The sequence below is a fragment of the Gavialis gangeticus genome, unplaced genomic scaffold (assembly GCF_001723915.1).
Source record: "Gavialis gangeticus isolate Ggan-Ray unplaced genomic scaffold, GavGan_comp1, whole genome shotgun sequence".
Taxonomy (NCBI): Eukaryota; Metazoa; Chordata; order Crocodylia; family Gavialidae; genus Gavialis; species Gavialis gangeticus.
In genome coordinates, this window is record NW_017729008.1 from 42,719,908 (window position 1) to 42,731,931 (window position 12,024).

Genomic DNA, 12,024 nt, shown 5'->3' on the forward strand with positions numbered 1-12,024 from the left:
TAGCAATTCTCTCACAACCCTTGCCTCTACCCTAATGCAGATCCTTCAACTGGTCTCCTCAGCTGTTTGGTAACGGGCCTGGATTTTTTTCATAGAATCGTAGAAAACTAGGCCTGGAAGGGAACTCAGGAGATCACCTAATGTAACCCCTTGCTCCAGGCAGGAGCATCCCTGACTAAGCCATCCCAGGCAAGTGTCTGTCTTACCTGCTCTTAAAAGCTTCCAAGGTGAGAGACTTCACAGATCTCTGGGTAGCTTGTTCCAATGCTTGACCACCATCATAATCAGAAAGTTCTTGCTAATATTCAACTTAAATTTCCCTTGCTGCAATTTAAGACAATTCGTCCTTGTCCTATCTCCTGTGGTCATAGAGAATAAGTCTATTCCCATCTTCCATGTAACCACGCTTCCGGTACTTGAAGAATGTTAACAAATCCCCCTTTCAGCCTTTTCTTCCAAACTAAACAATCCAAATTTTCAGCCTTTCCTCATAAGTCATGTTTCCCAGACCTCGACTCATTTTTGTTGCTCTCCACTAGATTCTTTCTAATTTTTCCACATCTTTCTTGAAGCCCAGAGCCCAAAACTGGACACAATACTCCAGATGAGACCTCACCAGTGCTGAATTGAGCGGGAGAATCACTTCCCTTGATTTGCAAGTGATGCCCAGTACACTATTGACTTTTTTGCAGCAAAAGCATACTGTTGGCTCTTGTTCCGCTTTTCATCCGCTGTAACCCCCGGTCTCTTTCTACAGGACTTCAACCTAGTTGGTCTATCCCCAGTCTGTACTTCTGCATGTGATACTTCCATCCCAGGTACAGGACTTTGCATATGTCCTTACTGAATTTCATTTGAATAATTTCAAACTAGTTCATGTAGGTTATTCTGAGTCCTATCCCACTCTCCAGAGTGTCTACAATTCCACACAACTTGGTATCATCTGGAAATCTGGTAAGCACACACGCAGGCCCATCGTACTATAATTAATAAAGATATTAAACAATACCCAGGGCACACCTCGGGTAATCCCACTCACTACCTCATTGCAAATGGACATTGAGCCACTGATGACTACTTGTTGAACATAACCAACCACTTATGTATCTACTTTAGTCCTTTCACATAGACTGTATTTCCTTAGCTTACTAGTGAGAATGTTGTGGGAGACGGTGTCAAAAGCCTTGCTGAAATGAAGGTATGTGACATCCACTGATGGCCTAGTCCTAAAATTTGTGTCACTGTGTAAGAAAGTTTATAGGTACAAATGCCAAAGTCAGGACAAAATGATGTGCAACTAGAGATCTTTATGTAAGGATGCAGTAGTTTGCATGTACAAAGGGTTTAATACCATTTTCTCTAACATATCAAAGGACTAAGGTTTTTGGGTCCCCCCCCTTCTTCTAATATGGATGGTCTCTCACATGTTCCATAATAGACTTCAGACCCAGCCAGGTCTCTTCTGCAGTTGGGATGATTTGATCAGCTGGCAGAAGAAAACCATAACGACCTGTGTCTCGCAACTCAAAGGCAAAAGAGTACTTGATGCCAAAATCGTAGCTCCAATCAATGCTGCCTCCACTGGCTTGATCTGAAAGAGAGAGAGAGACAGACAGAGTTAGAGAGAAACCTCACTGAGTAGATACTATATTGAAATGGTCTGTATCTGTGTCCACCTCTACCAACTAATGAGTGATATCTATCTGAGCTGAGAGTGCTTAGAACCATGTCTGGCCCTATATGAAGAAGTGAAACAGTTTAGTAGATTTGCATGTGCATGGCAGCTACTGTACTATCATCAGCTTTATGATGGTAACACAGATATGGAACAGGCATTAGGTCTGCCTGTGGGGGATCAAGTCAGGTTGACTGGTCAAAGACTCAAGAGTAGCATTCTTACATTAGTGCAGGGGGTTGGACCAGATGATCCTTGAGATCCCTTTCAGCCCCATGATTCTGTCTGACTGATGGTGTGATCCATTCAATGCATCGTTACACAGGGGGACCTTTTAGTGTGTTGAAGACCCCACCTAAAGCAATGGGGAGTGGGCCCTTCCCTCAGCATAACCCAGCAAACTCTGAATTGCTAAATACTCACAGACAGTTGAGCATATGGTCCCCACTTTAAAGCTGGTGCCATGCAGGGAAGTCAGAGCATTAGCAGCAGCTTTCCCCACAGTATCCTAGAGGAGAAGAAGCATGGATGAGTCAGAGAGAAGTTTTATTAAAAAGATGAAATGTTCAAACTAAAAAAAGGGAGTGTTTCACCTTCCTGAACATCATTTAAAGAAGATCCAAACTGATTGACAGCCTACCCCCAACCCACTGAAATATAGTTATACTAAACATACTTATTTCTTAACTGCTGTCTAGCTGAATAGTAAAGCACTCACAACACCTATAATATATTGGGATTCAAGTTGCAGGCAGACTGAATTATAGGAATGACCTTATTCGATCTTTCAGTAGTTCATCCAGTTCAATATGCAGTTAGCAGTGGCTTTAGAAGGAGATGCAACAAAGCCCCATAGTCAGTTATGGAATAATCTGAAGTTTCTTCCTCACTTCCAACAGCTATTGCTCAGTTTATGTGAGAAACATGATTTCTTCAACTGCAAAAAGGATTTGTTCAAGTACAAAAAAGGTTTGTTGTAAAGAGGAGGGTAATAGACTATTCTTTGTGTCCACACAGGACAGGAAAAGAAGTAATGGTCTTAAATTGCTGCAAGGGAAATTAATGTTAGATATAAGGAAGGACTTTCTACCTCTAAGGGTGGTTCAGCACTGGAATAGATTACCTAGAGAGGCTGCAGAATCTCCATTCTTGGACGTTTTTAAGTGCTGGTTAGACAACTGCTTATTTGGGATGGTTTAAACAGTGATGATTCTGCCTTGAACAGGAGATTGGACTAAATGTCCTCCTGAGGTCCCTCCCAGCCCTAGTTTTCTTTGATTATGTGATTGATATTTAATGGATTAACAAAATTAATATTATTTTTATCCTTTTTATAATGGTCAGTGTTTTCATAATGCAGGAAGATGAGACAGGAAGGAAGTGTGGACTAGATCAGGAATGTGTTACTGTACCGGGTGGGAATGCTCCCTGTTTATATATGACTAAAAATTTCCTTTTTAAAGACATTTTGTGGTGCAACATTTTCATTTCAGTTACATGTTCAGCCCATGCTTTCTGTCTTGATGACTTCACATTAGCACTTGATTAACACTTATATGTAGAAAACAATACAAGAGGAAGGCTTAGGATCAAGAAGCGGTTGTATCTCACCAGCTCTCTGTAATCAGCTGGTTTGGTGCACTTATACCCATAGGGATACATCAGGAGCTGGGAATAACTGTGGATGGTGAGGAAGGCTTTGATGTTTCCATGCTTCTTGATAAAATCTACAATAGATTTTACTTCCACTTCAGAGTTGGCATGGGGTCCACGGTAGGAGTCAGAACAGCGTTGATCACTGGATCCCGGACCTGTTGGTGAAAGAAAGAGCCAAAAGGCTAACTTGTAAAACCAGAATGCAAGGGGATTCAAAGCAGACTGACACAAAAATGGATTTGCCAGGTATTTTCATCAAGATAGCTAAAATCAGGTCTGCTGTTGAGGAAAAACAGTATACTGGGAGTTGCTACAAAAACACTTACACAGAGTAAGAGTGAGTTACAGACATATGGTTATCACTTACAGATAATTCAAACACACTTTTTCTCATGGACAATCAAGCAATAAGAAATTCCTTTTATGAGATGTGATAGTTATCACATTTTAAAATTTTTATTTCTGCCTTCTTTATGATGTTGACTCAGCTTCTCATCTCAGTTACATAATTGTATACCTGGAATACTTCCACTGGCTTCAGCAAAATCACCTTGGATTTATACTAGTATAATAAAGATTAGAATGTGATCCACTAACTTTTAAGCAAACAGCAATGTATGAGTTGCTAATTCTCCCTGTCCCAGTGGGTGCAGAAATACAAATAGAAAAATAAGTACATTTGGAAATACTTGATCTTATCCATCTAATTTTATTTTAAAAATAGCAATAGAAACCTTCCAAGTCAATATATTCAGTACTAAAAATAATATATTCACCTGAATCCCTATTGGCCATGCTAATCGGATCAGCAGCTTGTGAATATGCAGCAGAACTCAAGCTGGATTGCACTGAAGGAGGAGAGTTGGACCACACTAAGTAAAAGCCCCTAAACCTAGTAGATTTGTTAAATGCTCTTCCTAGCCTGGCATACTGAAGACATTTCAGCTGTATGATTTTTTATTTCTGGGGTTGCCTTCCTGTGAGATGAGGAATCTATTTAAAAGGAAGGGAAGTAGCTTCCACAGTAACAACTGGGGCTGATCCTGCTTGGAGCAGGGGGTTGGACTAGATGTGCCTCCTGAGGTCCCTTCAACCCTCGTTTTCTATGATTCTGTGATTCTATCTGTAAAAGAAAATTCTGCTTCTACCTCCAAAGCCTGCATCCCAATTCCTGTTTGGATCAACTCCAACACACAAACTCCCAGCAGCCTTGGAGCGTGTCTTCCGCCACATACGGTTCTAAAACAGAGACATCCTGGTTTCAAAACGAGCAACAGGTGGCAATTATATTAAATTTTCTAATCAGAAATAGTTGTCATTCATCTATACGGGATGGGCCAAAGGAAACAGTGGAAGCTCTAGTGAATGTAGGGTAGGACACAATGGTGGGGTTTTTGTGACCCCTCTCTTGTGTGATTCATGATAAAATATGTGTTCGCTGAACGTGTTTTCCTACATGGAAACTTTATGAGGAGGCTTAGGAGATCATTTCACAGCCCCCAAAATCACCCCATTCACTTTGGAGATGGAAATAGTTACACTGGGTGCCTCTACACATTCATTAATGAGCCATAGTTACTGTGCATTAAGTATAGTACTTGGATAACCAAGTACTAAATCAATGTGCAGTAATGGGTGCTACTGCACAGTAGTGCTGGTCCATGGGTTTTTACAGATGCTAACTGCACAGTAGCCTAATACTACTGCACAGTAGCGTATTAGCATGGGATTTACCTGGCACACTACTGTGCAGCATTATTAAGCTACTGCGCAGTTAGCGTCTTGTGTAGATGCACCTACTGTGATTACTCACCTTGGCATGAGAGTAAACATATCCATCAGGGTTTGTGACAACCAACAGGAAAATATCCATTGTGTCTAGCAGAGAGGTGATAGATGGATCATTCCCATACTCAGATGCAATCTAAGTGGAGACAAAGTACATTCCAATATGATTAACACACGTGTTTCTTCTCCTTTATGTATACCCAGTCAAAATTATGTACCGGGGCTGGACTGCACAGGGTTGGAGTTGTGAAACTCAGCAACATTTCATCAGTGCCTTAGTAATTTTTAGCAGAATTCAGGCTGTTTAAAACTAATTGGGTTTCTTTGGCCTTTCTTTTAGCAAAGATAACTGTCCCAGTTCAAGGCTCTTTCCATGAGTCTTCAGGCTGAAACAAAGACTCTGAGAGATGTGAACTTTCCCCATTCACCTCAGTGAAATCTGATGACGACAAATAAGGAGAAGCACTTGAAAAGTCATTCTCTCATTCGAGGCACCCAATCTCCAGGATTTTGTTCTGACTGTGTCTATTGTCTATGTCCTACAATTGTGTAGAGGTAGTACTTCAAATGGAGAAATGGGAATCAAGATTCCAGGATAATATTCCTACACTCTTGCTTCAAAGATGGGTACAGGTAAGTTTTTTCTTCAAACATAGGTAGCAATGGGTAGTATTCAGCACCCCTTCCAGAACAAAACAAAGTAAATTGTGTTGGAAATGACCTTTTGAGCTGTCCACAGTGCTGTGGCCTGGGTGACCCACTCTCGGGCATGGATACCAGCATCAAGCCAAATAGCGGGATGGTCAGGTCCTCCAGTGCTGAACTGCCAAATGAAAAGTAAACTTTAAGATCATTCACTATCATGTGTCCTCCACCCCTCACAGTAACATTCTTTCTTTTTGTATCTGAACTATTTGAAATCACTGACAATGACAGGTCTGACTGGAGTTACATGGTATTAGATTATGGTAATAGAATAAAGAATCAGATTCAGTGATGTCACTTTATACCACTAATGTTTAATTTGCCACATTTTAGAAGTTCATTCTCGCTACATCAGCTTTCTGCCCTCTATGCCTGTAGATCAGTGGTTCTCAACCTATTTGCCATAGTGGGCCACACTTGCAGCTCTCAACGTGTTATGTGGGCCACACCCACACAACTTAGTTTCTGGATGTGTCTACATGTGCATTAGACCCAGGAGCAGTTTACTCCTGGGCAGGCATCTACACATGTAGATAAGCAGGAGCAGATTTGCTGCTCATGGCAGCAAACAGCTCTCACTTCCTGGGGCCCTGCAGTGGGCTCCTGCTACCGCCAGGGGGGAGCTCTACCCACCCCCTCAGTGCTCACCCAGGGGCTGGCAGGGAGAATGGGGCCAGGAGACAGCTATCTCCTAGCCAGGGCTGGGACATTTCTCCCTGCCCCAGAGGGCTGCCTGCTGCCAAGGAGGGAACAATGTCCCTGTGCCCCAACAGCAGGGAGCTCCCAGCCCCAGCTTCCTGAACGGGACAGGGGACTTGGAAAGAGCTGCAGCAGAGAGGCACGTCCCAGCCTCCTGCCCTGATCTGCTGGTGGGGCAGCTAGCAGGAATTCCCCACCCAGCTGAGGGCTCATTACTATCACCTGATCAGGCTGTGGGGCTGGGACCTGCCCCTGACTGGAACAGTTCCCAGCTCCCACTCTGCAATTGCAGGGCAGGGGCTGGAGAGCTTGTTCCCTGCTCAGCTCCGTGATGACACAGCTGGGTGGGGAACAGACTAGACAGCCTGTTCCCCGCCCATTTCCGCAATCATGGGCCAGAGTGAGGAACAGGATCCCTATCCCCTGCCAGCAGAGAGCTCCCAGAACCAGCTCCGTGACTGCGGAGCCAGCACTGGGAGATAGGGATAAGGATCCTGAGAGATAAGGATAAGGAGATAAGGATCTCCAAGCACTGGCCCCATGGCCATGGAACTGGTGCTATGAGATAAGGATCTCCAAACCCCCGATCACGATCTCAGAGCAGGGGGGCTTCAAGCTCTCTGCTGCAAGGGCAGAGGGACATAGTCCTTTCCCAGGCTCTGATGGCAGAGCCCACCCTGGCAGCAGGCAGCTCCTGAGGGTAGGGAGCAATCTCCTGCCCCCTGGTGGCCAGCTGACCAGGAGCAGATTTACTCCCAGTCAGGTGTCTACATGAGCACTACTGCACAGTTAGTAATTGCAAGTAAATTTGCTACTTGCATTTGCAGGTAACAAATTTACTTGTGAGTAGCAAGGTTTACTGTGCAGTAAGCACATGCAGACACACATACTTACTGCACAGTCAACTACGCTACTGTACTTTGCAGTAAAGTGTCTTGTGTAGATGCATCCCCTGTGCATCTATTTAAAAATTGTTTTAACAGGATGCCACATGGGCCGCAGCAGTGGGCTGATTGAGCCACATGCAGCCCATGGTCTGTGGGTTGAGAAGCACTGCTGTAGATGAACATATTGGCTAAGTACAGACAGTCAAAAAGCTTGAGCTGAATTGATTCAATCCTTGCTGGTTAATCTAAACTGCATAAATTGAACTGATAAGTAAGTAAACAGACATGCATTTTTGATTCTGGAAATGGAGCCACATGCCTGCAATGGCCTACGCCAGAAGCTACAGTGTGCTAGAGCATGCTTACCTGCTTGGATGGAGCAGACAGTTGGGCCAAGCTGTGAATGGGAGTTTGCGGGGGAGATGCAAAGCATCCTGGGATACTGGGGGACTGTGAATTAACTTGAATCTGGACAGAATTTCACAAAACTGATTTAATGTAAATCAGTTAAGTCTGATACTGAATCTATCCAGGTTCATCTTAAACCAGTTTCAGCCAATTTGGAAGTGGTTTATGTGCACTGAATTTCTGTTGTGTTACAGACTTGAACCGGTTTCTGATCACTTATACTGATTTATGTGTAATTTCTGTCCCTAACCATCTTCATCAATCCAAAATGGTTGCATTATTAATAATTGTTATTAGGCATCCATAATCCTCCAGAAATTTAAAGCATGCATAATTGTTCTAAATGATGGTATGTGGTTGATTATGTGCCACATAAGAACTAAGCAAGCAGCTCAGTCTCAGGCACTGCAGTGGCTTTCCCTTTTGGGCTTGGGTAAACTGGGAAAGCTCATTTGTCAGTTTAACCTGACAAAGAATTAGTCTGGTTCTTCTTTGTTTGGTGCAAACCTAGCATCATATTTCTCATAGTGCTGCAAAACCTGACATATAAAATCATTTACAGATTCCAGAGCATATTTTTACCAGATTCAGAATCTTGGCATAGTGTCTTAGCCAAATTTCAGCACAAGTAATTCAATTTAATCTCCCTAAGTCTCTCTGCACTAGCAGCGGGCAAAAGTTATTCTTAACTTCTTATCTCAGAAAGTATCAGTGAGTGTTGCTTACCTCTGCCAACGAGCTGCCTCATTTATTTTCTGAGGTGGCTTCAGTTTAGAGGTGGGTGAAGTGATCTCTCTCATACATAAAAATATGTAGAGATAGAGGCAGACATACGCACTTTGGGGAAGTTTTGGATTGCACGGGATTAAAGGAGTGTAATATCATTATTATTATCTCTGCATAGGAAAGGTACCTTGAGCACATACAAGGGCCGCTTTTCATAAGACTCTCCAATCTGGATTTTGCTCACAAGACCGTGGTACTCAGCTGCAAGATCATCCATTGCTTTGTAAATCTAAAATGGAAAGTAACAGTAAAGTAATCAAGAGAATTGTATTGTACGAATGCCTCTTAAAATACTTTTTCATCATTCAGGACAGCTCCAAATCTCACACCCCTGACTTCAATGCAGCCAGTGCTGCTGCTCATTCCTACATCCAAAAAACAATGCCACATCATCAAACTCTGTTTACTTCAGGTACTAGTTCAAAATTGCTTTTCCCATTTTTTAAAACTTCCTGATGATTCAAAAGCTTTGTCTCCACTGCACTTGCTGCTTTCTGCCTCTGGCTATTTCTCCATTCACTTTCCACTCTCTTCTGGAAACACCTCTCCTGTTCCTTATATGGCTGCATTTTTTCTTTCCTTCTGTTGATTGTCTATCAACGTTGATGCCAAAATTTTCTAATTCTTCAGAGAATTTTGAGATATAGTTTATCTTGGATAATCCACATAAAAAGCACTTTGCCCTGTGTACTTTTGAGAAGGGGATCCCTTCATTATCAACCCTTTTGCTTTTCCACTTCTGCCCTCCAAAGCTCTGTTTCACGAGAGGCATCTCCCTTAGCTGAGAAAGGCTAGGATTGGCTCCTCCAGAGCTCAACAGCGTCACTCTTTGTTGGCCAGAGTGAGGTTCCTGCATGATACTGTGTGGTGTCACGTGTCCCAAGCCAAAGGCCAAAGCTTTCATTCCTGGGGTAGCGTGCCAGCTCTACATTGATCATTAAAGCAATTTAAGTCAGTGTCACAGAAGAAAACTGTATGAAGTCATTTTTCTCACACACTTAGTGGGCCTAATGCTAATCTCAGTCATGCCAAGATAAAGCTGCAGTTATTCTACAAATCATTGGAGCTACACTGGTAAAAAAACAGCTCAAGTGAGATCAAAATGAACCCCTTTGTAACTGGAAAAGAATGTACACCTAGAGTTCAAACTGTATAAAATAAGGGTGGGTTATATGCCACTTAATAGCTGCCTATCACCAAACAAATCTAATACAGGAGCCCACTTTTACATACGGTAGGCATACAGTAACTGCAGCAACAGGTTAGGCCACATTTACCCAGGAATCCAGGGTCTTGCAGCACCAGAAGAGAGCACTTAATGCGATTAGTCCTAGCCTAATAGTGTAGGAGCCCGGGTCATAAAAGAGATCTTGCAAGCCTGAATTAAGTTGCACTGATAGAAATAAGTGGAAACCCAAGGCTCGAATAACAAGGGTTCTTCAGGTCAGCAATGAGGATTACTGGCAGAGGCTGTGAAGCAGATAAAACGTGTTTGAGTGGAATATCTGGCAAAAGAAGGAGAGAATACACGCTCTTCCCAAAAGGGTGAACTTGAACTACTTACGGCATCTAAGGAATGATAAGCTCCATAGTTGAAATTACTGTTACTACGTTCCCTTCGCTGGTTAGAGATCATCTCTTGCTTTTCTTCATTTAGTATAACCTAAAACAAACCATCCAAATTTAAGGAAAAACCTGGGAGTTTTGGCAGGAATATAATCAAGTGTCAACCCTGGGACATTCCACAAAAACTCTTATCGACAATCCCAGGTACTACCCACAATTGCAGAACAGCTGTTTCTGCTGAATTCATCTATAAAACAGATAACATCACTGGTAATTTAAATCACAAGTTTAGATTCTAGACCCACATTCACAATGAATGAAGATAGTGTTGGCAGGTCTGGAAAAGGAGCATGTTGCTACTGCAGAGAGTTAATACCTAGTTAGGTCTTATGTTGAAACTGCTCCTTTAAGAGTTAGGGTTGTCAGCTCTCCAGGATTGCCCTGCAGTCTCCAGGATTTAGATATAAATCTCTGGGAGATTGCTGAGGGTCACCCGGGAGATAAATGATAGGGCATTCATTAAAATAAACATAAAATGTTGAATCTGATTTATACAGTAGTCCAGGGGATTTTAAAATGTAATAATAATATACATTTGCCTTCCTGACATAAAGTCGGCACACCATAATCCATAACTGATATACCCAGGCACATTCACATTGTGTGTTGTGGGCACATTGGCGTTCGGGAAACCTCCCAGAATAGATACAGAGTTGGCAATCCTATTAAAGGTCTCTCAGTTCTGTACCCAATGGAGAGATTTTTTTTCACATGCTGGTTTTGGGCTGTCATGGTCTGAGAGGTGCCAACATCATTCTTAACAAAACTGATTAAGTTATGAATAACCTAGTACATAGTCTACAAAGAAATGGAAAGGGAGCTGTCCATATGAAGGAAAGAACTTTGACCAGACCCTGCAGTACTGAGAGCTACAGGTTGTGAGATCAGGAGTTGTTTTTCACAAGATTTCGGGATAAATCATGCATCAATGAAGTTTTTCTACCTGCACATCTTCAATCAGAATAGAGTACTTGATATCGTGGTACCCCAGGAAGGCTCTGACTGCTTGGAGGCTGCCAAAGGGGACTCGGATATCCACAGGAAGTGCTGGGTTCGAGGGGTGCAGCCAGAAATCAAGCTGAAGAGAATAAAAAACGGTCAGGCAGTCATTTTTCTTAAATATTTCTTAAAGCCTTCAAGACAGACAAGGTTCTTTGGGTAAATCTGATCTCTTTTATTAGACCAACTCAAATAGTTGGAAAAATTCTTCTTTGCAAGCTTTTGGGTACAAAAACCCTTCATCAGGTTGATGAAGAGTGTCTGTATCTGAAAGCTTGCAAATATATTTTTTCCAACTATTTGAATTAGTCTAATAACATATATTGGATTTACCCAAAGAAACTTGCCTGCCTATGTCCTTAGACCAACACAGCTACAACCAATACCCCTTAAAGCCTTGAATGCAACTCTTATTTAGCATGTACCATTTCACATTTACAGCATAATCCATTATCTGCCTCTCGAATTACTATATAAATAATAGTTAATTTGGCCTCACAACACCCTTGTTACAAGTTAGTGTTGTTGTCTGCATGTCACATGGAGAAGAAAGCTTCAAATAAACTGGTTAGGGGGGATCAGCAGGCGCTGGGGGAGTCCCTGTTCCCCCGAGCGCCGCAAGGAGTGACCAGGAACAACGGTCACAAGCTGGCGGAGGGAAGGTTTAAGTTGGACATCAGGAGGCGCTACTTCACGGTCAGGGCGGCTAGGGTCTGGAACCAGCTTCCATGTGAGGTGGTGCAGGCTCCCACCCTGGGGGGTTTTAAGAGGAGGTTGGATGACCACCTTATTGGG

At 42.7% G+C, this 12,024-nt stretch overlaps 1 protein-coding gene across 1 annotated transcript in view; it reads right to left on the bottom strand.

The window, feature by feature from the left end:
- Positions 1-1,360: 1,360 nt before the first annotated feature.
- Positions 1,361-12,024, bottom strand: part of LOC109292276 (carboxypeptidase A2-like) — a 16,514-nt gene continuing 5,850 nt past the window's right edge. The window contains exons 3-11 of the mRNA XM_019509666.1: positions 11,174-11,308; positions 10,169-10,267; positions 8,732-8,833; positions 5,841-5,942; positions 5,145-5,255; positions 4,480-4,570; positions 3,287-3,486; positions 2,099-2,183; positions 1,361-1,591 (exon numbers count right to left, since the gene is read on the bottom strand). Of these exons, the coding sequence (XP_019365211.1) occupies positions 1,404-1,591; positions 2,099-2,183; positions 3,287-3,486; positions 4,480-4,570; positions 5,145-5,255; positions 5,841-5,942; positions 8,732-8,833; positions 10,169-10,267; positions 11,174-11,308 (1,113 nt within the window). The 3' untranslated portion in view covers positions 1,361-1,403. The remainder of the gene's footprint in view (positions 1,592-2,098; positions 2,184-3,286; positions 3,487-4,479; positions 4,571-5,144; positions 5,256-5,840; positions 5,943-8,731; positions 8,834-10,168; positions 10,268-11,173; positions 11,309-12,024) is intronic.